The sequence below is a fragment of the Coffea eugenioides genome, unplaced genomic scaffold, assembly GCF_003713205.1.
Source record: "Coffea eugenioides isolate CCC68of unplaced genomic scaffold, Ceug_1.0 ScVebR1_1482;HRSCAF=2338, whole genome shotgun sequence".
Classification (NCBI taxonomy): Eukaryota; Viridiplantae; Streptophyta; class Magnoliopsida; order Gentianales; family Rubiaceae; genus Coffea; species Coffea eugenioides.
In genome coordinates, this window is record NW_020861888.1 from 463 (window position 1) to 27951 (window position 27489).

General features: G+C 29.6%; 1 protein-coding gene across 1 annotated transcript; it reads left to right on the forward strand.

Annotated features, from left to right (window-relative positions):
* The first annotated feature begins 8197 nt into the window (after positions 1-8197).
* On the forward strand, positions 8198-9661 carry LOC113755439. Its single transcript, XM_027299443.1, has 2 exons — positions 8198-9047; positions 9090-9661. Exons 1-2 carry the CDS (start codon positions 8198-8200, stop codon positions 9659-9661), a joined length of 1422 nt encoding a protein of 473 aa, XP_027155244.1.
* Positions 9662-27489: the final 17828 nt, after the last annotated feature.

Below are 27489 nucleotides of genomic sequence, written 5' to 3' on the forward strand. Positions count from 1 at the left end.
AGTTTCTCGACTCCTGGAATATCTCTATTTGCATTTCGTGTTCAACAATGTGTTTTCAAAGTAGAATTAATGTATAGGTTTATTTGGATAAACATCTATTGATGTATACTAAAGATCCGCATATAGATTTACCCAAGTAGTATTACTTAGTATTACATCGTACCACGAGCTGTGGATCGGAAAGAGTGGGGTTTTATTCATTAGTGCGTTTGATAAAAACTGAAGTATGAAATCTGAAATTTAAATTCATTAAATTATTAAATTGTTAAGTACTAAATTTGATACATTTGATTGTATTTTATATTAAATCATAAGTGAATAACTCATCACTTATTTCTATGAACAAATTAAACCTATAGAATTCATGCCACTTAATTAATTTAAATGTTCAATCAAACACGTCTGAATATGTTACTGGGATTTTCTAGTTTTCATATAATTATGGTGGCTCTGAGAGTACATGTTCTTTAATTTTTTTTCCGGCCTTTTAGGCCCGTGGTTAAATTATGTCCCAGATTAGGATGTTGCTATAGAAAGTTAGACAGTATTACCACTTGCATCACAAACTGGTCACGTACTTTTCAATCGGATGAAACATTTGTAATCCCTGATGTGGATGTGTCCACTGTCCATCAATAAAAAAGTTTTGTCTTTTAGTCTTTAATAGACTACTGGCAGGTGTGGGCTAGGCCACATTTTTGCCTAGATCCATCATGTCATTTCCACCTGTTTGCCTGACCTCACCGCTCGCATGCGCGATCCTTTGTCGGGGCACTTTCTCATGTTTTTTTTTAGAACACTTGACCACCGGAGGGTTCATTTTCTCATTCCTTTTCAGGAGCGCTGCAGTTATAAATCGGTGTGAAAACTAATTTACCGATGATTATGAAATGAATTTGGTAATTTTGAATCCTGTAAGGTGGACATTTGGTACGAAATTGACGTGAATTGAATCATTAAATCGACTATGGTGCGAATTGATAATAGATTCTCAATTTGGTAACAACCGAATCTTGGATTCCAAATGAGTATAACGGAATAGGATATCGTTTAACCCACATTCGTTTACCGGCATAATTTTTACCATTTATTAATTTATAGATAAAGCTATAATAGTAGATAACTCCTATAGATAGTATTTATCCATACCTTCCTATTCTCACATTTTAATTCTTTTTTTTAGTGTCTCTTATAGTAATATCAAAATTTCTCATTTTACTTTCTTTTAATTTTTTAGCAATATAAGTTAGAAAAAAAGATGACAATGGTGAGAATGAAAATCTAAGTTACATTTAGAGTCATATAATTATTTTTCATATTAAAAAGAAAGACCCGAACAAGCAATCTTTATGACAATTAGTACAATTTATAGGTGAAAAGTTAAAAATGTTAAATGATTTAGTTGTCTCAGACTAAAAATGACATAGATATACGAGGATGGATTAGTTTAGACATTTGATTTTCTAATGGCAAAGATTCTTAAAGTTGCCATTTGAAAATGTAGCGTGTATATGTTAAACTCCATAAAGTTGGTTACAGATGAGGATGCAATATCTTGGCAAGGTATTAAGGTCAACCTCTCATGATTTTTATCGTGGGACACAATATTGGAGTGTAGAACTAGCATTTCTACACATTCATTTGGCTTATTAATTTTGTGATCATAGTTTGTACATGTAGTAAAAAGATAAAAATTAGTGGCTGAAAATCTTATTCATAAGTTGTGCAAGAATGATTCAATACTTCATTTTAGTCGGTGAATAAATCACTATTTTCTAAAAATCAAAAGTGACACTCTTGGTTGAAAATAATAAAAGAATTGACTTTAACTTGCAAATTGGCTTCTCTCTCTCACACTCTCGCGCTCTCACTAATATTCAAAAACACAAGTTACAATATACAATTTTAGCAATCTTTTGGGTGATTAATAGTTACAATTTACCATTTTTAGTTTAGTTAGGCCTTTTAGTTGATGCAGTATGTTCTTTTTTTGTCAGGCATTTCTCTTTGAAGCTAAATTTTATAAAAGAAAGTAATAAAACTACATAGAAAAAATATAAAGGAAAAATCTCTACTTCAATGAAAAGTTGTAAGATATTTTAATAATATATTAATGAAAGAAATGTATGATTTATTAAATATGTGAATATTGGAGGAAATGGTTGACCTTTTATGGAAATGCGATTTGAAAGTAATAAAATAATATATGATAACTTTTAATAGTAAATGACAAATTTATCCAAAAGAGTTTTGATAAATTATATGGTGACCAAATAGTTGAGCAAAATATAACCACAAATGTCAGTGACAAACTATTCAAAATAAAAAAAGGGTACATGGACAAAAAAAACAATTTTCTATCAAACATTTTTCATATTTTGTATCACAAAAATAAAAAATTAGAAAGTATTTGAACTTCTTCCAAACTAAAATTTAAAAAAAATCTCAAAACATATTAGTCTAAATGTAACTTAAAAAAAAATTCTAAAGAGTCGAAGTAAAATATCTATGAATCTAAATAAATATTTTTAATTGGATAGTTGATACATTTTTGTTAATATCTTCTATAACAAGCTAAAGCCAATAATTGTAAATCTTCAGTGTGTATAGTGTACACCAAACCAGCCAGATATGTATAAGGAATGTTAATTTCTTTTATTTATAACCTCTTTCATGTAGAAAAATATCTTTATTGAATTAGATTGATTTTATGAGTACTAAGTGACTAAATTATAAAATATTAAAATATTATGACTATATTAGTTATCAAATGGCATTGCTTAAGATCTATTTTAGTATCTTAAGAGTGAGGATTAAACTAACAGTTAGTTGATAAAAAAAATTTTAAAAATTGAAAGTCGGTAACCAAAATATGAAAAATTATGCTATATGATAGAAAATATAACTTTCCAAGACATTATCTTCAACATTTATTGGCCATAAAAGAGTAAAAACACTAAAGAAAATCATTGATAAGTATAAAAAAAGGCAAAAAATAAAAAATAGTAGTGTTGTCTTTATGCAACTAAAATAAAAAATTGAAAAATAAATGAGTCTTTAAAACACATATGCTTTCATGCCAACTATTTCAATATGACAATTAAAGATGAGACAGCAAATTTAAGGTTTACTGCTAGACTTATGTTATATTAGATATCTTAATGTTTTATCCTTTTGAATTTTTTTCAACAACTTTATTTAGATAATAAGAATACAAGGCCAATTTTATTCCACATGAAGTTCAAAGTTCCATGGATTTTTTGCTGGAGTTTCAAAATTCATCAAGAACTAGAAAAATCACTTCCAATGTCACTAGTCAGAGAATTCAAGATCAAATGGTGGATAGGATTCAATCAAGAATTCTGTGATCAAAAGAATGTTTTGAGATTTTTAGAAACAGGAGAAAAGCTCAAATGGATAAATCCAAATTAGCAGACTGTAAAAGGAGTTAATACCCCAACAACTCCACAAAAGAAAGAAAAAGAAAAATCAAGCAACTCAGCCTCAAAGACAATTGCAAATGATTTCTTAATGCAGAAGATGATGCAGAATCCGGAGATGCTTAAAGAATATTTGAATTATTTGCAGAAGCAAGACAAAAAAGATGAGCCAACTGGGTCATCGTCAGAATCTACTTTTGATCCTTTCGGTGGTCCTTGTGCTCAAGACCCGGCAGGCTTTTGATAAAGTTGTCGGCCAAATTTCAAAAGAAAATCTCAAAAACAACCAATCAGAAGAAGATAAGGTGTCGGCAGAAAAAAAACAAATGAAATTCAAATGAAAGTGTCAGCAATCAAATGAAGATGAAATTCGAAGGCAAAAAACTCTATAAATAGCATTCAAAACCCAATGTAGAGGCATCGAGTATTTTAGCTGTTCTAAGAAACTCTCTGAAAATCTCTTACTTCTAGTTTCTAAATCTTTCTGTTATCATATTTCAATATTTAAAAGATTTGAAGTTTGATTTCATCTCAAAGGCTCTACAATTTAAAGCTTCCGTTTCAAAGGTTACTCTGACTTTCTGTAAGTTCTTTATTATGCTCATTCTTTTTATATTTATTAGCTTTATTATATACCTGGGTTGGTTCTGGCATTTTTTAAGATAAGTCTGAAATCCCATTAAAACGTTTGGAGGTAGAATTTCTTTTTGAGATCCAAACCATTGCCACCAATGATTAAACCAAATTGGGAATTCTCTGTTGCAAGTTTCTTTGAATGTGAAGAACCATGAATGATTGAAAGGTCTATACAAAAAAGCACGATACCATGCCATTTTGTAATCTTGATAAGTGAATCTATCTGGAATAAACCTAACTGAGAAGGATTTCTTTGAATAAAAAGAAGTCCATTCATTAGGAGAACAAATTTTCTTTATAATGCATTTTGAATGGCTGATTATTTCTGGGTTCTTTTTATCTGGAATAGGGAAAATTGATTGAGTATCTGTGAGAATTAATTCATAATAATCTAAATTTTTGGATGGGTCATCTGGTTGCCAAAAGCATTTTGAAGGGAAAAGTCTTTGAGTAAAGGAATTGAGTGTATTATAAAGAGGTACTTCTTAAAATCTAGTTAAAATAATGTATTGAGTAAAGGGTTTGGTGAAATAGGGATTTTCATTAGTTTTCTCCGGGGTTCTTGGAATTTGTTGAATTGGTCTTATTTGAGAAGAAGTTGGAGTACGAGCAGCTTGGCTATAAGTCAATGCTGAAAAATCTTGCAATAATTGAAATCTATTTTGAGTTACAAGAGTAAGACTCATCTCATAATCTTGAGGAGTCTTAGGTCATTGAAATCTATTTTGAGTTACAAGAGTAAGACTCATCTCATAATCTTGAGGAGTCTTAGGTCTAGAACTTCCTGCTTTTGAATCCATAATCCTGCAAATTTAACAAATAATACAACTTAATTTTTGTTTTTTCTCTCTGATCTCATAATTATATTCTTCTATTGACTTATCATCTTCTCCATGGACTCTTTTAGCCCATTCTCTTTGTAATATTGTAAGATCAATCATTCTCCTTTTTGCAAAACATCGTTCTCTAATACTAATAATAGCTTTTGAAGGTCTCATCTTTACTTCATCATATTTTGGAATATCATAGACTTCAATTCTCTTAATCTTTTCTCCTTGAACTACATAATGTATTGTATCTCTTGAAATAATACGAAGATATTTTTTCGTATTATTTTTATCATTGTATCTTTTTCGGATTGCCTTGAGCAATTGCTTACTTTGCTCCATTTCCCTGTAGAAACTCTCTTGTCAAAAAATCAGGAAGAGAATTATTTTCTCCTTTGATAAATTCTATTTCAAAATCAAATACTGATAAAATTGCTTGCCATCTAGCAAAAATTTGTTTTGAAACTATATTTTGAATATCTTTTTGTAAAACTTATTTTGTCGATTTACAATCTATTCTAAGTAAAAATTTTTTATTGTACAAATCATCTTGAAATTTTGATATACATAATACTATAGATAAAATCTCCTTTTTAATAGTAGAATAATTCTTTTGTGGATCAGACCATGTTCCTGAATGAAATCTAACTAATTCTTCTTTTAAATCATCTAGTCTTTGTTTTAAAATTCCTCCATATCCTAATTCTGATGCATCGGTTTCTACTATCATAAAAGCTTTAGGATAAGGAAGACATAAACATGGTAACAATTCAATTTTTTCTTTAAGATATCTGACCTTTTGAGTATGTTCTTCAGACCATGGTTTAGGATTTTTCTTTAATCTATTAAATAATATGGAACATTCTTGTCTTAATTTAGGAAAGAAATCTGCAATATAATTTAAACATCCTAAAAATCTTTGCAATTGATTTTTCTCTTTTATTTCATCTGAAAATTTATTTGCAAATTCTAAAGCTCTATTTATTGGCTTTATTGTTCATTTATCTATATCATGTCCTAAAAATCTTATTTTAGTTTGAAATAATTTCATTTTAGATGCGGATACTACCAATCCATTTTTCTTAACTACCTTTAAAAATATATTTAGATGTTTAAAATGTTGTTCTAAAGATTCTGAAAATATTAACACATCATCAATATAGACTATACTAAATGAACTATAAGGGTTGAATATATCATTCATTATATTTTGAAATTCTAAAGGTGCATTTTTTAATCCAAATGACATTACTTTCCACTCATAATGGCCAAAAGGTGTTGTGAATGCTGTCTTATATCTATCTTCAGGAGTTATTATTATTTGCCAATATCCTGATTTTAAATCAAAATTTGAAAATATCTTTGCATTATATAACCTATTTAATAAATCCTTTTTATTTGGAATTTGATATCTAATCCATTGTAAAACTTTATTTAATGGTTTATAATTAATAACTAATCTTGAAACTCCTCTTTCTTTTTCAGCTTGACTCATAACATAAAAAGCTGCACAACTCCAAGGTGATTTTGAAGGTGTTATTAATCCTTTATCCATTAATGTTTTTATTTCTTTCTTACAAAATTCTAGTAATTTAGTATTCATTTGTATAGGTCTAGCTTTTGTTGGAATATTTTTCTCATCAAAATCCTTTTCATAAGGTAAATTTACCATATGTTGTTTTCTATCCCAAAAGGCATTCGGAATGTCTGCACAAACTTCTTTTTTAATTAAATCTTCTAATTCTAAAATTCATTTTTGCATTTTTATTTCTTTTAATTGTTCTTCAATTTTTAAATAAAATTTTTCTTCCTTTATGTAATTTATATGTTGTTTAATTCTAGTAATAGTATTTATTGTTTTATAAATAGAGGATGATTGTAATATTTGTAATTCCCTTTGTCTAATCGGAGTTAAAAATTTAAAAGTAATAGTCTTTCCCATAATATTAGTAGAGACTCCTTCATATCCTACCGAAAATGGATATATTTGAATTAAAAAGGGTGTTCCTAATATTATATCATTACTTATATTTTTTACAATTAAAAAATTATGTCTAAGACAATAATTGTTATTACATATTGATCTTTTTGTAAATTTATATTTTACTTGTAAATTTTCTCCATTTGCTGCCATTAATGTTTCATTTGTTCTTTCATAGTATTTTGTGGGAATTATTCCTTCTTTTATACAGCTTGAATCTGTTCCACTATCCAATAAAGCATTAAAGCTACACATGTTTCTTTAAAATCTTCTACTATTATTGTGACTAAAGCATACCACTTTTGAAATGTCATTTTTTCTATTATATTTAGATATTGTTGTTCATTTACTGGTTTTACTGGAATAATTATTTCTTCTGTAGTTAATGTTTTTGAAGTAGAAGGTTGATCTCTTTTATTTTCTATTAATGTAATTTTGGCTTCTATTTCTAAATCTTTAGTTTTTAATTCTATAAATTCTTGTTGTAATTGTTTCACTTGAATCTTTAAATTATTAATTTCTGTTTGAAGATCTTTAGTAGTTTCTTTTTTCATATTATTTATATTAGGATATTTATCTAGTAATTTTGAAATACTAAATGGTTCAATTATTTTTGGCATCTTATCTTTTTGTATGATTAAACTCTTTAATCTTTCTAAATATTCATTTTTAGCTAAAGGATCATCAATTTTTTCTATTATATCTAATAAAAATTCTTTATCTTCCTTTTTTGTAATTACATTTATGTATTTTGGGTTTGTAATTACATTTATATATTTTGGATTATTTGAACAATTACAATCTTCTTCACCATCTGAACTACTTATACCATTGTAATAATCATCTTCTGTACTTTGTTCTTTTTCATTTATTAATAAGTTTATTAATTTATTCTTTATTTCTTCGTCTTCTGCATAGATTTCATTTATTTTTTCTTTTAATTTACATTTATTTGCTTTATGCCCTACTTTCCCACATTTATAACAAACAATTTTCTTTTTATAGAATTTTTTGCTTTTCTTTTTCTCATAATTTTCATCTTTATTAGATTTTTTATATCTTAAGTATTTTTTATCCTTTTTACTTTTCTTTTTATATGCTGATGGTGATTTAATTCTTTTTATACCAAATGCTGCATAAAATGATCCTATAAAATTAGTGATGATGAAAGAACTGATGGTTGTGGAGTGAATAATACAGCTAATGATGACCATAGAGGGGAAGGAAATAGCAATGGAGCTGATGAGGAAAAAAACAATGAATGTAATTCAGGGAGTGAATCTTTCTTCTCTGTAGTGGATTCGGATTATAGTATGACTGATATGACTGATGATGATGATAATGAGTTCCATGAAAATGTAGATGACACTGCAGAATGGTTAGGTGTAGATCACCATAAGACTGATGTGCAAAATAAGACAACCGAAATTGAAAAAGATGACAGTTTGGTGATGCCTGAAGATATAGATGTTGCCCCTGATTTTGAATCTGATTTTGAGACTGTCCTTGAATCATATGAAGAAATAAATAGGAGTGAAAATGTTGTGTTCAACCCAAAAGACATGGATAATCCACAGTTGAAATTACAAATGTTATTCAGTAGTATAAAAGAATGCAAGTTGGCTGTGACTAATTATAGTATTAGACAAGGTAGGCCATGTAAATTTGTGAAGCATGATAGATTAAGAGTGAGGGCTAAGTGTAGAAGTGAAGGCTGCCATTGGGAAATTTATGCAAGAAAATTGGCAGATGAGGGTAGTGTGCAAATCAAGACAATTGAGGACACTCATACATGTGGTTTTACCTATGACAATCCACTAGTAAATTCTGGATGGGTTGGTAGAAAATATGCTGAGGAGTTTAGGACTAATCCAAAGGTGAATATGAAGCACTTTAGGAAGACAGTAATAAGGGAAAATAAGTGCTCTTTCTCCAAAAAACAAACATATAGAGCTAGAAATAGGGCTTTCAAGATTATTCATGACAGTGAAAGTGATCAATATGGCAAGTTGGGAGCATACATGAATGAAATTCAGAAATCCAACCCTGGTAGCTCCATTATTTTGAAGACTGTGGATGAATCTACAAGCACAACAACACAACAACAGAGGTTCCAAAGGCTGTATGTGTGTTTCAATGGAGTGAAACAAGGATTTTTAAATGGTTGTAGGCCTTTGATTTGAGTTGATGGTACATTTTTGAAAGGGTTAGTTGGGGAAATTCTATTGATAGCTGTTGGATTCGATGCTAACAACAGCATCTATCCAGTTGCATATGCCATAGCAGAGGGAGAAAACAAAGAATCTTGGGCATGGTTCTTTAAATTGCTGAAGGAAGATTTAAAGATAGAGAGGGATTATGAGCTAACAATCATGAGTGACAAGCAAAAAGGCCTAATTCAGGTCTGTGACCTTGTTTTCCCAAATGCAGCTCACAGGTTTTGCGTGAAACACATGCATGCAAACTTTTCAAGTGCTGGATTCAAAGGAGAAGCTCTCAGAAAAGCGTTATGGACTGCTGCAAAGGCAACTACACCAACTGAATTTTTCAGCAAAATGGAGGAAATGGCAGCAATTGACATTGATGCAGCTAGGTGGTTTGATGATAAAGCCCCAGCTCAATGGAGTAGAGCCTTTTTTAGCACTTATCCAAAATGTGATATTTTATTGAATAATCTGTGTGAGTGCTTTAACAGCAAAATAGTCGATGCTAGGGAGAAACCAATCATTGAAATAATGGAATTGTTGAGGCTATATCTGATGCAAAGGATGCAGTAAAATAGAGACTTGGCTAGATCAAGATGGAAAGACAATGCATACTGTCCTAGGATCGTTGATAGAATACAAAAAAGAATGAAGAAGGCCACCCAATGCTTTCCTTTCAAGTCAAGTGATGATTTGTATGAGATTTTCTGCCCATATGGTGATCATTATACTATCAACATCAAGGAGCAATCTTGTTCATGCAGGAGATGGAAACTGACAGGAATTTCCTATCCCCATGCTATATCTACACTTTGGAGTGCAAAAAAGGATCCAATGCAGTTTGTTTCCAGCTGGTACAGTGGAGAAATACTTGAAGTGTTATGATGGGTGTGTGTCTCCAATGAGTGGAGAAAGAAATTGGGAGAACATTGGTGTAAGTGGTCCAAAACCCCCCTGTACAAGAAACGAGTTGGAAGGCCAAAGAAACAAAGAAGAAGAAATGCAGATGAAGAGGAGCAAGCAAAGGAAAAGCAGTATACCAAGAAGAAAATGAGTAGAGTTGGGCAAATCATCGAGTGCAGATATTGCATGCAAAAAGGCCACAATATCAGGTCTTGCCAGCTTAGGAAGGATGAGCAGAATGTTGCTTCTACTGAAGCAGGTCCAGCAGCCTCCCAAATTTCAGAAAATACTTCTGCAAATGTTGAAGATGACTCCAGAGAATGTAATGAAGCTGAAGTACCACTCACATGTACTCCCCAAATTTGTAAGAACAACTTAATTGACACGGTAGCTAAGGTAGATATTAGTTTTGCATTTTTCTGATGTTGCTGTTACTACAATCATTCTTGAACTTATTACTAGTTTGTTTCATTGATTTTACAGAAAAGAAAGGAGGCTGCAACAGGAAAAAAAAAAGGTAAACGATTTTGCTATTTTGATTATTTCCGCATTTGGTCACCTTCCCACATAATATTTTTGTTGCTTTTGCAGAAAATGAAGAATCAGGGGAAGGAGGATGCAACTACACCAAATGAGGTTGTTGATGGTATTGGCACAGCAGCTGCTCCATCTTCACCAAATTTGTATGAGGTTTTTGGCCTAAGAAGGTCTCAAGTGAAGTATAGCCAGCCTTTACACCCAAGAAAAAAAAAAGGATGATGTCTCTCTCAAGATAAAGTCTGGACATTTGGATATTGCAGCTGGCAGTGTTGCTGGTTATTCTGGACTGAAGGGGAAAAAATGAAATAGTCATACATTGCATTGGCAAATGCCTTAGATTAGTCTTTTGTTGCTATTTTTTTTGTGTCCATGACAATGACACAATGACGACATGTTAGTCTTTTGTTGCCGTAGATCAGCTTTTGGCAGATGCCTTAGATTAGTTTTTTGTTGGTGATAGACAATGACATGTTAGTCTTTTGTTGCCTTAGATCAGCTTTTGGTTTATGTCTATGGTCCACAAACAAGTGGCAAACTTGATGTTAATTTTAGTTGTTGAAATGGAAATGATGATAATTTGTCCACATTGAATGGTTTACAACTAGATCTCTCATTCATTATTGCTGACTTGGTATACTTCTGGAAACGCAACACAAGTAAATTGCCAAAGTCAAAAGTAAGACATTTTCATTCATTACCAAATTCTGCACACTATTACAACAATTCGCCCAGTTAAACAAGCAAAAGCAGGGCCAATACTGCATTACATATACTACTTCTACAATCTGCCATCTGCCCAGCTATTATTTCACTCCAACCTGAGCATAAACTTTCCCTCATTTGTATGTCGACTCTTTCCCCCAACAACTAATACAATAACAAGCATAGCTAACAAGAAGATAATGCAAATCAGAATTTTTTTCCCTTCTACGCTTTTTTTAATTGTTTCCTCCATTTGATTCATCTTTCTCAGCAAACCAGGTATGATGCTCCTTCCTCTTACACAGATTGGTTCGTCCAACCATTCAAAATATTTACATCTATCCAATTTCTGTAATACAATTACATTTGTACATCATTAGAAATCGAACGAATTTTCACAATTGTCCTCCACAAAATATCCAACAAAATAACAAAAGCTTACCGGCCATCGTGGACAACCATAAAATCTTCTTCCAGGGTTGTCATCCGCCAACAAGTGGTCAATTTTGCTTTTAATTCATACCCACACACGACACGGCAGCTGCTGGACGAATTCGAGGAGGCTTCCGAGCTTCTGGACCTCATTTTTTAGGGCAACTACACTTGATTCAACTAAGTTCTTACTTGTACAAGCCAATCTAATCAAACACTTTTCCCCACTTGGCTCAATTTCATCGTAGAATGCAATTTTTTAAGCTAGGGTTTTCAATTGCAACTTTTTGTCGCTGGGCAAAATATCAGAATGGAGGAGAGAACGGGAAGATGAAATTGGGAAAATTTTGTTTGATTTTGACTGTTTGACTGAGTTTTGTGTATCACTTATTGGCCACGCGCAACGCACGTGACCCTCTCCATCCAATTTCGACAAATTAACGTTTTCTAACCAAATGTGTCCAAAAAAGTTTAATTCAGAGATCAAATGTGTACCACCTGAAAGTTAAGGGACGAAATGTGTCTCTGACTTAAAGTTTGGGGACGAAAAGTGGATTTTTCCCTTATTTTATTTATTTGATTATCTTCTTCTTCTCTAAATTGATCTTCTATAGGTGAAATCATATTTTCATCATTTTCTGAATAGTTTGATTCTTCTGATGATATTTCTTCATTGACTATATTATCCAATGTACTTATTCTAGGAGTTTGAGTTTGAGTTTGAGCTTCTGTTGTTAAACTCTGCAATGTCTGAGATATTCTATTCAATATATTATCTGTATTATTTATTCTTTGAGTATTAACACTTTGAACTAACTCTTGTTCTCTTTCTTTAGTTAAGCTTCTAAATTGAAAATGTGGTGCTGAAATATCATTAGGAAATCTTGTAATTGGTTTTTGAATACTATCTATTTTTGTATTCATTACTTCTATATGTTGAGATATAGTGTGAAGAATTTGATTTGTATAATTATTTTGTTGATATAATTTTTTAATATCTTCCAAATTTATATTATTACTACTGCTACTACTTGATTCAGCTTCTCTACCCTTTTTAAAAGGGGATGCAATTATATCTCCTTGTCCTATATTAATTTTTACTTCTTGTAATGGAGGATGAATTGAAGTTATTACTTGATCGTCTTTTAATTTCCATTTTTTATATAAATTAGTTTGAACATTTATTTGTGGAGTATTATATGCATCATCTATTCCTACTTTTGAAATATAGAATGATAACCAAGTAAAGAAAGGAAAATCAAACTTTCTTATCTCTAATTCTTTCTTCTATTCTAATATTAATTTTTCTTTATATTCAGAAGATAATTGAAAAAACCAAATTCTTTTTTCTGTATTTTCTTCATCATCAAAATCTTCTTGTAAGTATTTATGATTTATTTTATATTCTCTAATTATTACATTTATTTCTGCTTTCATTTGAGAATGTGTTGGAGAATATTCTGATTGATTTTGATTAACTACTTCTGGAATAGGACTTTTAAACTTAAATGTTGATGAACTTTCTAAAGGAAAATTTGTATCAACTGATTCGTAACTAGATCGTCTAGCTGGTATCCAAGAATGGCTTGAAGTTGAAGATCTTTCTCTAAATGAGGCAAATCTTATTAAAATTTTTCCGTCAGGTTCTTCTATAATATCTTCTGGATTTGTTTGTTCTATATTTCTTGGTATTTGTGGATTTTGTATTATAAACTCACTAGGTATAGTGATTTCATTCCATTTTAGTCTTTTGGAGTATAAGTAGTAGGTCTATCTGCATCAACCTGTAATAATGTTGTTTTTTCTTTTAAAGTTGGAGTCATAATGAATTTTGGATTTAATTGTAAAGACAAAGGTCTATAATACATTCTGTAAATTATAGCAAAATTCTTTGTATGTTTTTCAAATTCATCACCTTGTAAATAAATATCTAATATTACTGAATTCAAAACATGTGGATCAGTTAAATCTACTGAAAAATTTGGAGCACAATTAAAGTAAATTGGTCCATTACATACATTTGTTTGAATCATAGATAAAAGTGAAGTTTTATATCTTTTAAGTCTTGTGTCTCTTAAACCTAAATATATAGGAGCATCTTCTCCTAGAAGGAATAAAGGTTTTACTGCAACCTGAATTAATCCTATATGAATATATCTATATCCTTTACTAAGATACTTTTGAATTGTATTATGATTTAATAATGGAATGGATTGATATTCTTCTTAAAGAAAATCATTGATAAGTATAAAAAAAAGGCAAAAAATAAAAAATAGTAGTGTTGTCTTTATGCAACTAAAATAAAAAATTGAAAAATAAATGAGTCTTTTAAAACACATATGCTTTCATGCCAACTATTTCAATATGACAATTAAAGATGAGACAGCAAATTTAAGGTTTACTGCTAGACTTATGTTATATTAGATATCTTAATGTTTTATCCTTTTGAATTTTTTTCGACAACTTTATTTAGATAATAAGAATCATGGTTGTTACTCTTAGGATTTTGTACTTATCTTTCATAAATTCTATTGAACCGAGTCCATATTGCAATAAAAGTTAAAGCTAAATAATATTGAAATTTTAGTTACATGAGTTTCTATTAGTTATATATTTTAAAGCAAAGAATACTGTTTTCAATGATGATACAAAGTAAAAAACTCATAATGTAAAAAATAAAAGTTATCTCATAATGTTATATTAAATATTCTTAAAAAAAAGAAACAGCTTTTTTTTTGTTAATTTTGACAAGGAAATCACTTCATATGTTGCACAATAAAATAGACAACAAACTAAAGAATGGATAAAGAAAGAAAGTCTATAAAGCTATTACACCATACAACTCTTTACTATTTTTACCAATTTTGTTATTAGTTGTATAAGAATTTGTAGAATTTTTTTCAATCTGTTTGTTTAGAATTTAAAATTTGATGGTGTAATATATAATTTTCAACTTAATCAATTGAATATCTTTGCAAAGCTATAGTCATGGTTTTGCACTTGATAGTGGATTCTTTTCTTTTTTGATTTGCTCTAAGAACTATAAAATAGGACCAATTCAACTTTAAACATCAATAGATTCGTTGACATTTGATTTTTCTTGCATATAATGACATTAATTTTGATTTAAGTTCAATATCATAAATTTAAGCAACATTATTCATTTCATACACGTGCGAAGCACATGCATTTTGCTAGTTAACATATAAAATATAGAATTCACAGTTTACTATGGATTAATTTTTGTGTTTTAGGTTAAAGAAACTTTAAACTCATAAATGGGAAAAGGTTCCAAGATCTCATATTTGATTTTCAAACTCTTATTTTTAAAATGTTTTTCTTCTAAGGTTTTGATTCTCCTCTTTAAAAAAAAAATTAAAGACTTTGAGAGTAGAACCAAACTTGATTAGACCATTTGCGATCCTCATTTTGTCCCAAAAAAAGTATGATTGAGTCTAGGAGTGATAGTAATGCAAACTTTGAGTTAGAATATAGAATATAGAGTGCTGCAAAGAGTGAAAAAGAATTCTATCAAGTTTAAAAAAGAATATTTGTTAGTTATTTTTACTATTTTATTTTTCTCTCTAAAAGTTCCTTGTCTACAACTTAGATAAAAAGATTTGATCTAATAAAAGGTAGGGTTTTTTCAATTGAAGTAAGGATTTTCTAAGTCACTAATAATAAAATTGTCCTTTTCTCATATTAAAATTATTTCTTAATGTGTATGTTCTCAAGGTACTGGATGTCATGTGTATGTTCTATTCGGCAAAATTGTTGGGTAGAACCTATGTGTGTCGCCTGGGTTCGATAGACTTGGTATTGGCTGATTTTGTGGTTGATGTATTTTCCAAGAAGTTCGATGCGAGGCTTCAGAATCCAGGTCTTATGAGATTTACTGCGATGGATTTGAAGTAAAAACCGATGCCATATCTCGTAGAAGTTGGGCGACATATAAATACTACCCGACCGCTGCAACTAAGCCAAAAACTGATTCTCAGCCAAGAAGCACAGGGATTGGTAGGCAGGACGTTGGGTCACGACATATTCGATTTACTGATGAGGACGAACCAAGTTGCTCTACATTGCCTAGAGGAACTGGAACACACACATGCTTTAATGATGAGGATGACGCAGACGAAGAGCTGCAATGAAAGTTTTACAATTCTTGCTTCAATAGTTCTGTAAATGGATGCTTCAATAGTTCTGTAAATTGAATTTGTTTAAGCAATTGGAGAGTTAGGGATTATGAACCTTGAGCGCGTGGGGAATACTAGAGAATGTGAAACTTCAAATATGAAGGATAAAAAATACCTCTATTCTTTGAAAAAAAAAATCTAAAGGTATTAAAGCATTAAGAACTTCTAAAATTTTATAATCTAGACTACCCAATCCTGATTCTTTATAGTTTTCAGATACTTATCTACAAAATTTTCTTCACTTTTACGGCTATATTTATTGGATTTAGCTAATAATATTGTTCCCCAACTTATTTTTCACTAGCATCTATTTCTATTATTATATAGTCACTTTTTTCATTTATACTAATAATGCTTAATGCTTCATTCACTATCATTACTATCAATGCTTATCACATCTATCATGTCATCTAATTCATCTAGAATTTTTACTCTCTCTAAATTTTAATTATATATATTAAGGGATTTATTTGCTAAATGATTAGTTTGTCTACAAATATAGCAATTACATTTTTTTATTACTAGATTTTTTAACATATCTATTGGATTTTCTACCTTTTGGTAACTTTTACTTTTTCTTATAAATTTTGTCTTTATATATTTCTTTCTAATATATTAATCATATTTATCAAGTCTTTCTAATTTTCTATAATACTTTTTTCTCCTTCTTTCTTCTCTATACTGTTGTAGAGTATATATATAACTTTTCTACAAAATCCATAACTTAACTTTTTAAGTGTTTTTTGCATATCCATTTCTAGACATTTCTCTAAAATAATTCATTGTAAACATTACTCGTAGACCTATTCCTAGATTTTGTCAATAATTTCTTTCTTTCTATTTCTCTTTCTAGATTTTCAGACAATTTTTTATGGTATCCATCTGCTATATCTTCATCAAATTCTCTTTTTGTTTTTTGAAGCTAAATTTAAATAGTTTTGACTAAATTCTTTTATATATTTATAGCTTCCTAAAGTTTTTTTTTTAAAAGCATCAATTATCCTGAGTTGTAATCCACTATCAAGTATCACAATAGGATCATGTCACAAAATTTGGCTTAACAAACAACTTTTCCCAAGCTAATGGAAGGTACCACGCAACTCCTAAGACAGTTTATGAATACCTGCTAACCCAAAGGATCCAAGGCATCTCCTTGAGCCTAGGCCACAAGGGTGCTGGCGGTAGTAGATTCACTCATCTCAGAACGGCCAAAAGATCTTCCACCACCATCTTTTCTTCTTACTTTCCATCTCGTCAACCTTCTTGTTAACCCGTTCAACCTCATCCTTCAGTTCTTCAATCCCTCCTTTCAACTCCTTCACATCACCACCTATCTGTTTTACGGACTCTTTCAGGGAACTCAACTCTGCTTCTAATACGTGGATTCGCCTCCTTGCGAGGTAATCCGAAACATGTTGATATATCTTGCTCAGCTTGTGTCGAATGCCTCCTCCAAAGAAGTCGCCTTTATGTCCTCTGCCTCCTGCTTCTTCGGATTTGGCACCATTGTTATTGGTGTCAGTGTGCTTCTCGGCAGTGGTGGTGGACTCTGGAATGGGCTTGTTGGGAGTCTTGGAAGCAGCACCGCCGCCGGCGATGGAAGGGGTGGGCAGAATCACAGATTTTTTTTTATTTCTTGATCTTCCCTTTAAACAGGTAACGGAGCCGTCTCGCTGCATCTCTGGCACCACTGTTCTGTGGGAGCGTAGAGCGAGTCTCAGCTTCCTAAAGTTAATTATTGTAGTTGAACTATTGCAATATCTTGCAAATTTGTACTTTTTGCTTTACTCGAATTAAATTATAATAAAATCATTTTGATTTTGCTAATAAAATTTATAAGATCACGTTCTAAAACTTTTAATTTTTCTAATTCATCTAGTCATTTTTGCTTATATAATAAATATAAATTCAATGCAGTTTGTCCTAATAACATTTCCAAATAACTACGCATATCATCTATTTGAATATGATGGTTGTGCTAATTTCTTATTGCATCTGCTTCCCATTTATCAATAACTTCAGGTCAAAGTTGAAAATTCCAACTTGCTAAATTTAACATTGTCCCATTATTAACTGACGCAGGTATGTAACTAACACTGTCTAGTGGCTGTCTTTTTCCATGGATTTTATATTTATATTCATGTCTATTAAAAGGTTTTCATGCATTTAATGTTTGTCTGCCTCTTAAATCATATGTCTCAGTCCTGTTATGCTAATCAAGTTCTAGGTTGTTTATTACTGGTTGTCCCACTTTATGGCGGTGCATTGGTACTACGACCCTCTTTAGTTATAGTTCTTTCTATCAATGAAAACTTCTCTATTTGATTTAAAAATCAAAATCGTAACTATTTTTTATTCTATTATATCTTCTGTATATTGTGTTTTATATTCTGTATCTAAAGTTTCTACGGCTTTTGTTTTATTACCATTGTATTGTATCATTAATTCATCATACCTATTATATAATATTCTATTCATATCTAAATATGTGAATTCTTTTTTGCTATTCATCATAATGATTTATGTTTCTTCTAAATCGTTGTCATCTTGTTTGCTAGCACCACATCCTGCTTCTTATCTGTAGCTTCCAAACCTAATATTTAGATTGCTATTTGAATTTTTGTTCATCATATTTTCTTCAAGAACTAATATATTACCTTCTATAAATTTTTTTTTATTTTCCATTCTGATTTTGCATTTATTTCAGTAGGAAACTTTTTGGCAAGTATAGCTTTTATTCCTTTGCTACCTAGTATTTTAATCATCTGGTCTTCTTCATGTCTGTAATTAGTTTTACTATTTTGACTAAACCTATTTAAAACTCCTACATATTTTAATAAATTATTTTCTCCTTGTTTCATATTATAACCTCTACTTTTAAGCCCTATCTTTTTGTTTTTAAAGAAATTTTTGCTTTCTACTAAATAGTTTGGAGTAAAATACACCAATCCACCTTTATTATTCGTATCTAACTCTATAGTTCCTAGCAAAGCTTGTTGTATATCCGTAAAACGATTATCATAGAGAGTGACTAAAATTTTAACTCCTAAATTTTCTCCACGTAATTCTTGAATTTATTGTACAATCATTCATAATGGAATTGTCTATATTTTTAATGATATAATATAGATTTACTTAAAATATTTCCTTTTCGGCATATCTAAGATGGTTTTATTAATTCTATTTTATTATGTCTAAAATGTTCTATTTGGGTTTCATTTTGACTCTACTACTCATTACCCTAGTTATCCAGTTTATATTGACTTTACTTTGAGAAAAAATGAGTTTAGGATGTTCCATAATTATAGTACTGTTTACTAATTGGTCTTTTAAAATTTTGATTATTTTCCTTGTCTTTATTTCCTAAACTAATATTCTTAAATTGGCTTATTAAACTATTTATGTCTTCTTTAAACTTACTATTTTATCCTAACTTATTTTCTAATTGTTGTACCCTTGTTTCAAGATTATTTAATTTTTCACAAAATTTTAATAGTGTTAAAATTTGTATATTGGATTGTTTAGTTTGTACTTGCTCTCTCTTACTTATGCCTTGATATTTACTAAGACTTTCCGGATCTTTGTTATATTTTTTTAACTTTCTTGAATGCTTCTATATATTCTAAATTATTCATTCACCATATGTAATTTTTCTAATTTCTTCTAATTTTTCATTCAATTTTATTTGCAAATTTTCTAATTTCTGTACTTGTCTATGGACCTAACAAATTTGTTTATCTACTTGTTGCAGGAAATTTTTTATTTTAGATTCTAATGTTTTAGGTGTTTGAAGTTCTATTTCAATCAAGTATGTACTACAGGGTTTAAAACTTTCTTCTAAATTGTTTATTTTAATATTTATTTGATTACCTTGTTCTTTTATATAATCTAGTCTCTTCTTTAACCCTTTTATTAACTGGTTATTTTTCTTATTAAAGCCTATGATTACTCTAACAATATTTAGCCTTTTATCAAATTCTTCTTTTTAATTGTTTAGAAAATTTATAATTAGATCTATCAGTGTTAGAATTACAATCTATTCAAAAATTATCAATTTTCTTTTATTACACACACTTCATTCTAATCCTTAGCACCTTAGCAATTGAAATTCTAATTGTTGTCTAACTAATTTTCTTTTATTATATTTTTTTCATAGACTAACTAATTCTAATTGTTGTCTAACTAACCTTATTTTATCTTTTATTTTTTTCTTTCTTCTTAACAAGTTCACTAGAGTATTTAAAGTTGCTAATTTGATCAAAATATTTATACTTTTAATTTCATCTTTTAGCTGTTGCATTATTATTGTATATGTACTAGATAAATTGAAGGCTCTGATACTAGGGAGTAAGACATTTCTGGCAAAATTTTTTATTTTATAAGTACCAGTATTGTCTCTCATAGGTATTTGACACTTTGTTAGACTTTGGGCCTGTTTGGATTACGGTAGTTTATTGAAAATACTTTTTTAATAGAACTTTTAATAAAAGTGCGTATTCTGTGCTTATGCACTTTTAAATATATTGTTTGGAGACATAATTCAATAAGTATTTATTGTATTGGATTATGTGTAATTTGAAAAATTTTAAATGCATTTATCTCTTTATTTAGTTGATAATATAGGTTTACTGCAAATTTAAGGATGAGACAGCAAATTTAAGGTTTACTGCTAGACTTATGTTATATTAGATATCTTAATGTTTTATCCTTTTGAATTTTTTTCGACAACTTTATTTAGATAATAAGAATCATGGTTGTTACTCTTAGGATTTTGTACTTATCTTTCATAAATTCTATTGAACTGAGTCCATATTGCAATAAAAGTTAAAGCTAAATAATATTGAAATTTTAGTTACATGAGTTTCTATTAGTTATATATTTTAAAACAAAGAATACCATTTTCAATGATGATACAAAGTAAAAAACTCATAATGTAAAAAATAAAAGTTATCTCATAATGTTATATTAAATATTCTTAAAAAAAAAGAAACAGCTTTTTTTTGTTAATTTTGAGAAGGAAATCACTTCATGTGTTGCACAATAAAATAGACAACAAACTAAAGAATGGATAAAGAAAGAAAGTCTATAAAGCTTGTACCCCATACAACTCTTTACTATTTTTACCAATTTTGTTATTAGTTGTATAAGAATTTGTAGAATTTTTTTCAATCTTTTTGTTTAGAATTTAAAATTTGATGGTGTAATATATAATTTTCAACTTAATCAATTGAATATCTTTGCAAAGCCATAGTCATGGTTTTGCACTTGATAGTGGATTCTTTTCTTTTTTGATTTGCTCTAAGAACTATAAAATAGGACCAATTCAACTTTAAACATCAATAGATTCATTGACATTTGATTTTTCTTGCATATAATGACATTAATTTTGATTTAAGTTCAATATCATAAATATAATCAACATTATTCATTTCATACACGTGCGAAGCACATGCATTTTGCTAGTTAACGTATAAAATATAGAATTCACAGTTTACTATGGATTAATTTTTGTGTTTTAGGTTAAAGAAACTTTGAACTCATAAATGGGAAAAGGTTCCAAGATCTCATATTTGATTTTCAAACTCTTATTTTTAAAATGTTTTTCTTCTAAGGTTTTGATTCTCCTTCTTAAAAAAAAAATTAAAGACTTTGAGAGTAGAACCAAACTTGATTAGACCATTTACGATCCTCATTTTGTCCCAAAAAAAGTATGATTGAGTCTAGGAGTGATAGTAATGCAAACTTTGAGTTAGAATATAGAATATAGAGTGCTGCAAAGAGTGAAAAAGAATTCTATCAAGTTTAAAAAAGAATATTTGTTAGTTATTTTTACTATTTTATTTTTCTCTCTAAAAGTCGTTCCTTGTCTACAACTTAGATAAAAAGTTTTGATCTAATAAAAGGTAGGGTTTTTTCAATTGAAGTAAGGATTTTCTAAGTCACTAATAATAAAATTGTCTTTTTCTCATATTAAAATTATTTCTTAATTTATTTGGGCATGTTCCAATTGAAAAGGTCAATTTTCTCCTAAATAAATTGATACTTAGACGAGTACTTTCTAACAAAGAATAGAAATAACAACCTTCCAAATTAATCTATAACTTCAACACATGATGTTGGGCTTGGGGTTATCCCACAAAACCCAAGCCCGACACATGAAATAAGATAACATGATTAATAGAAGAATCTTTAGATAAGTTTTTGTTATTAGATCATTGGGATAATTTTAAAAACCTCCCCTGAGGTTTCTGACTGTTTCACTACCCTCCCCTGAGGTTTTCTAAATATCATTAAAGCTCCCTTAAAACTATGTTCTTGTAATAAATTAGCCCAATTCAAAATAACCAATAATAAAAAAATGATTTCAAGAGTGAGAAGAATATTTCATATCAAAAGCACCTCTTAAATTATTACTAGTTGGTTAATTTAGAATCAAAAGGAAATATTAGTTAAAAATAGAAAATAAAGACTAAACTTTAGCATGAGTATAATAGAATTTAGTAACAATGACCATTTTTCATAGAACTACATAAAATGGCAAAATCAAAGTATTGGAGAGGAAAACTTGTTAATTTGGAATCAAGATTTACCGGTAAAATTTCTAAACTCTTAGTATCAGAATTTGAAAGATTTTGAACAGGAATTGAACAAGACATAGTTTGGCCTTTTCAAGAAAAAAAAATCACAATAAATGGCTGATGATAAAAAAAATATAGAATATGCTAAAATGTGTTACATTTTTTAAATTATTTCTTTAACTTATGGGGTTCATTATTTCACATGATTAACAAGAAATTTCTATTATTTGTAATTTAATAAAAAAACTCTCAAGCAATGTTTGGATTAATAAAAAGGATGTGATTTTAATGGCAAAGCAAATAAATCAAAGTAGAAAAAAAATTTTCTAACCATCTTGTTTGGTTTACATATACAAAGAAAAGAAAAAAAAACCAAATATTTTGGAAAAGAAAGGAAAGAGTAAATTATGTGCAATTACATTTTATCCACAACTTAATAAAATCTAATTGTAAACATATTTTCATAGTTTACCCTCTTTTTGTGTATTTTCATATTCATCTTGTTATTCTTATGAAAAATTTATGAAATAATAATATTTCAATAGGGATTTTAATCTTTTTTAGGAGAAAGAAATTACAAAAACTACTACAATGCAGCAGGAATTGAACAAGAAAGTTTGGCCTTTTCAAGAAAAAAATATCACAATAAATGGCTAATGATAAAAAAATATAGACTATAAAAAATTATGTTATGTATTTTAAATTATTTCTTTAACTTACAGGGTTCATTATTTGACATGATTAACAAGAAATTTCCATCATTTGTAATTAAAAAAAACTCTCAAGCAGCATTTGGATTAATAAAATGGATATGATTTTAATGGCAAAGCAAATAAATCAAAGTAGAAAAAAAATTTTCAAACCATCTTGTTTGGATTATGCATACAAAGAAAAGAAAAGAAACGCCAAATATTTTGCAAAAGAAAGGAAAGAATAGATTGTGTGCAATTATATTTTACTCTTCGATAGTGAAATTTTTGTAAATCCAAGAATAATTTTCGTAGGGTATCCTTGGTCTACATCTATTTTCATCCAAAATAGTATGATGATGAGTTTGATAGCATGCTCCTTGGTAAATTTGGGGCTTTTGCTAAATATTATAGTTTCTACATATTTACACCCATCTTGGGAGGATAAAGAATTAACTGCATATGTTAATTTTCTCCCAAATTGGTCTATTTGCTATGGATCAGAAAATACTAATGTATATACAAATACATAATCTAAGAGATTCTGTGGGGTGACTTTGATTTTTTGTCCGCTAATGTTTAATTCTGATGGCTGATATATACCTAGGTACAAAGACACTCTACAAATGCTATAAATTAAATGACATTTATAATTTTCTTTTTCTAAAGGAATTACTTGACACAAAGGATTAGTTCTAAGACAAGCACTGAAATTCCCATAATATGACTCTCAAGTGAACAACATTCTCTGCCGATGAAATTTGAATTTTTGGATATCTTGTAAAAATTCTTGAATTGTGATCATCTTTTTAATTTCACTATTTTGAGATTTAGAGATGATCATTTTTTGGATTTCATAAGGAAGTAGTGCCAAGGTTTTGTTGTCGGAAGAAGAAAAATCGGGGATTCTTCTGAAAATTTCTCTCTCTTTTTATAGGAATTCTTAGTATCACGATCCAGTGAAAAAGATGATTTTTTGCCTTTAGCCAATGGGGCTAAAAGATTTTTCAGTTTTTCTATTAATTGTTCTTTTTCTTCATTTAACTTTATACATCTATCATTTAACAATTTAAAATTTCTAGACATTGTTTTATAATGGATACATAATTCTAACTTTCTTTCTAAAATACTTTCTACGACGTTTTCATTTTTTGCACTTCTATTTACATAAAAATTAATTCCTATATTTTTTCTACATGCATATACTGCTTCTTGAAAACTGTAAAAACCTTTATACCAAAACTTTTGAAAAATTTCTATTTGTTGTAAAACTTTTACCCATTGATGATATATTATTGGATGATATTTTCGGAATACAACATAATAGGAAAGTTTTTATGTTGGGGATTTTGTTCCATTTTTGAAAAATAATGTGTTAATGCATTTAAAACTCTTAATCCTTTTGATGCATCTCCTCTAGCATTCCATATATTATCAAGCAAGCATTGCTAACTATCGTCTAATGCTACATTTGTTAAAAATGATTTAAAGTTGAGATTAGTTTCTTTGATAATTTGGGAAGTGAGATCAGATCAAAAGTCAAGTTCTTCCCTTTCATCTGCAAAATCACAACAAAAAAAATTAGCACTTTTCTAGATAGATAATCTGCCAAGCTATTATCTTTACCTTTTATGTGATCAAATCTCACCTAATAACCGTTTCCTGTTATCGTATTTACAAAATTCGGCTGTCTTTTACTACTTAATTTTTTATTAATAGTTTTATTATAAAATTTTACTATCGCTTCATAGTCAGTTTTAACTATAAATGGTTTATTTAGGAATAATCTAAAGGTATTAGGAGGGGAAAGCACTATACATCTCCCCTCCCCACCCCTATTTGCCTTCCTAGCAAAAAACATGAAGAAAAACTCACACTTTCGCATCAATTTTCAGCCATTTGATGAATTTATTGTTGAGTTTTTCTAGCCTTTTTTTTCCCCAAAATTGACCTGCTAGCAGAAATGCTTGCTTTTGTTATTATTGATTGTTTTGCAAGTTTGAAAGAATCAAGAAGAAGTACAGCAAAGTAAACATCCGGTGTCTAAGGAATGGGTGCGTGGTAGGCTGCAAAGGTGAAAGCATTGCGATATGAACATGCAGTGGTGGAGCTTGCAGGCAGAGAAAGAGACTTGTTTAAGCTAGAAAAAGAGCTACTCTGCCTTAAGGTGAAGAAATTGGAAGGGAAGAATAAAGGAGAAAACTTTCTCCGGGATAAGATTTCAGTGATGTCAGATCATGTTGCTGCTGTAAGGTCTGAAGTTGAAGCTTTGCGAGAAGCTTTTTCTGTCACTGAGGCAGAGACAAAGGAAGTTTTGACAAATGCTCCTGTCTTCAGGTCTCGAGTGTTGGCTGATATACTGGATGTCATGTGTATGTTCTATTCGGCAAAATTGTTGGGTAGAACCTATGTGTGTTGCCTGGGTTCGATAGACTTGGTATTGGCTGATTTTGTGGTTGATGTATTTTCCAAGAAGTTCGATGCGAGGCTTCAGAATCCAGGTCTTATGAGATTTACTGCGATGGATTTGAAGCAAAAGCCGATGCCATACCTCATAGCAGTTGGGCGACATATAAATACTTCCCGACCGCTGCAACTAAGCCAAAAACTGATTCTCAGCCAAGAAGCACAGGGATTGGTAGGCAGGAGGTTGGGTCACGACACATTCGATTTACTGATGAAAAACATACAAAGAATTTTGCAGTAATATATAGAATATATTATATACCCTTATCTTCTCATCTAAATCCTAAATTTATAATGACTCCAACTCTTAAAGAAGAAACAACTTTATTACAAGTAGATGCAGATAGACCTACAACTTATACTCCGAAAAGATTAAAATGGAATGAAATAACTATACCCAGTGAATTTGAAATTAAAAATCCACAAATAGCAAGAAATATAGAACAAACAACTGCAGAAGATATTATAGAAAAACCTGATGGTAATACTCTAATAAGATGAAGATATTTAAGACTTTGAATTATTATTACCTTATTTGAATTACTCTCTATTTTGATTTGGCTAATTCATGCATTTATGTTTACATATTTTATTAAATTTTTACTGAAATCATTGGTAAGATCTTGAAGCCTTGTGAGACCGTTGGTAAGTCCAGGATAGGATGTTCCCGGCATAGTGCTCAGTTGTTCCTGATTAGGTAAAACTTTAAGTAAATATTGAACATGGCTGCATTTCTTAGACAATTAAAAATAGTATCTAATTCAAAGTAAGATAATATAGTACAAAGTCATGAATATCATATGCCTATAAATAATTCAGACTGGACAATCCCAGAAGAAAGAATAGAACATATTTATAGAATAGACCCTTTAGATTTCAAAACAGCTTTATCAGTTAAAACACATGAAGAAACAATATCTATTCAAGAAGAATATCAATCAATTCCATTACTAAATCATAGTACAATTCAGAAATATTTAAGTAAAGGATATCGATACATTCATATAGGTTTAATACAAATTGCAGTAAAACCTCTATTCCATTTAAGAGTAGACGTTCCAATATATTTAGCATTAAGAGATACTAGACTCAAAAGATATAAAACTTATTTTTTACAATTATAAAATTATGTCTGATACAATATTCATTATTATATATTGATCAATCAGCTCCACTATCTATTAAAGCTACATGTGTTTCTTTGAAATCTTAATTTTATCACATTGGTTTGATCTCCGAATTCTTGATTGAATCCAGTCCACCATTTGATTTTGAATTCTCTGACTAGTGACATTGGAAGGGATTTTTCTAATTCTTGATGAATTTTGAAACTCCAGCAAAATATCCATGGTACTTTGAACTCCATATGGAATAATATTGGTCTTATATACTCTTCCTCCTTTGCTCTTTTGAGATAAGTCTGAAATCCCATAAACACATTTGGAGGTAGTATTTCCTTTTGAGGGCAGAACCATTGCCACAAATGATTGAACCAAATTGGAAATTCTCTGTTACAATTTTCTTTGAATGTGAAGAACCATGAATGATTGAATGGTCTATATAAAAAAGCACGATACCATGCCATTTTATAATCTTGATATGTGAATCCATCTGGAATGAATCTGACTGAGAATGATTTTTTAGAATAAAGAGAAATCCATTCATTTGGTGAACAAACTTTCTTTATTATACACTTGGAATGACTAATTATATTTGGATTCTTTTTGTCTGGAATTGGAATATTTCTACAGATTGAGTATCTGTAAGAATTAATTTCGTAATAATCCAAATTTTTTGAAGGATCATCGGGTTGCCAATAACATTTTTGAGGAAAGATTCTTTGAGTAAGCTGATTAAGTGTAGAATATATTGGTATTTCTTGGAATTTTGTTAAA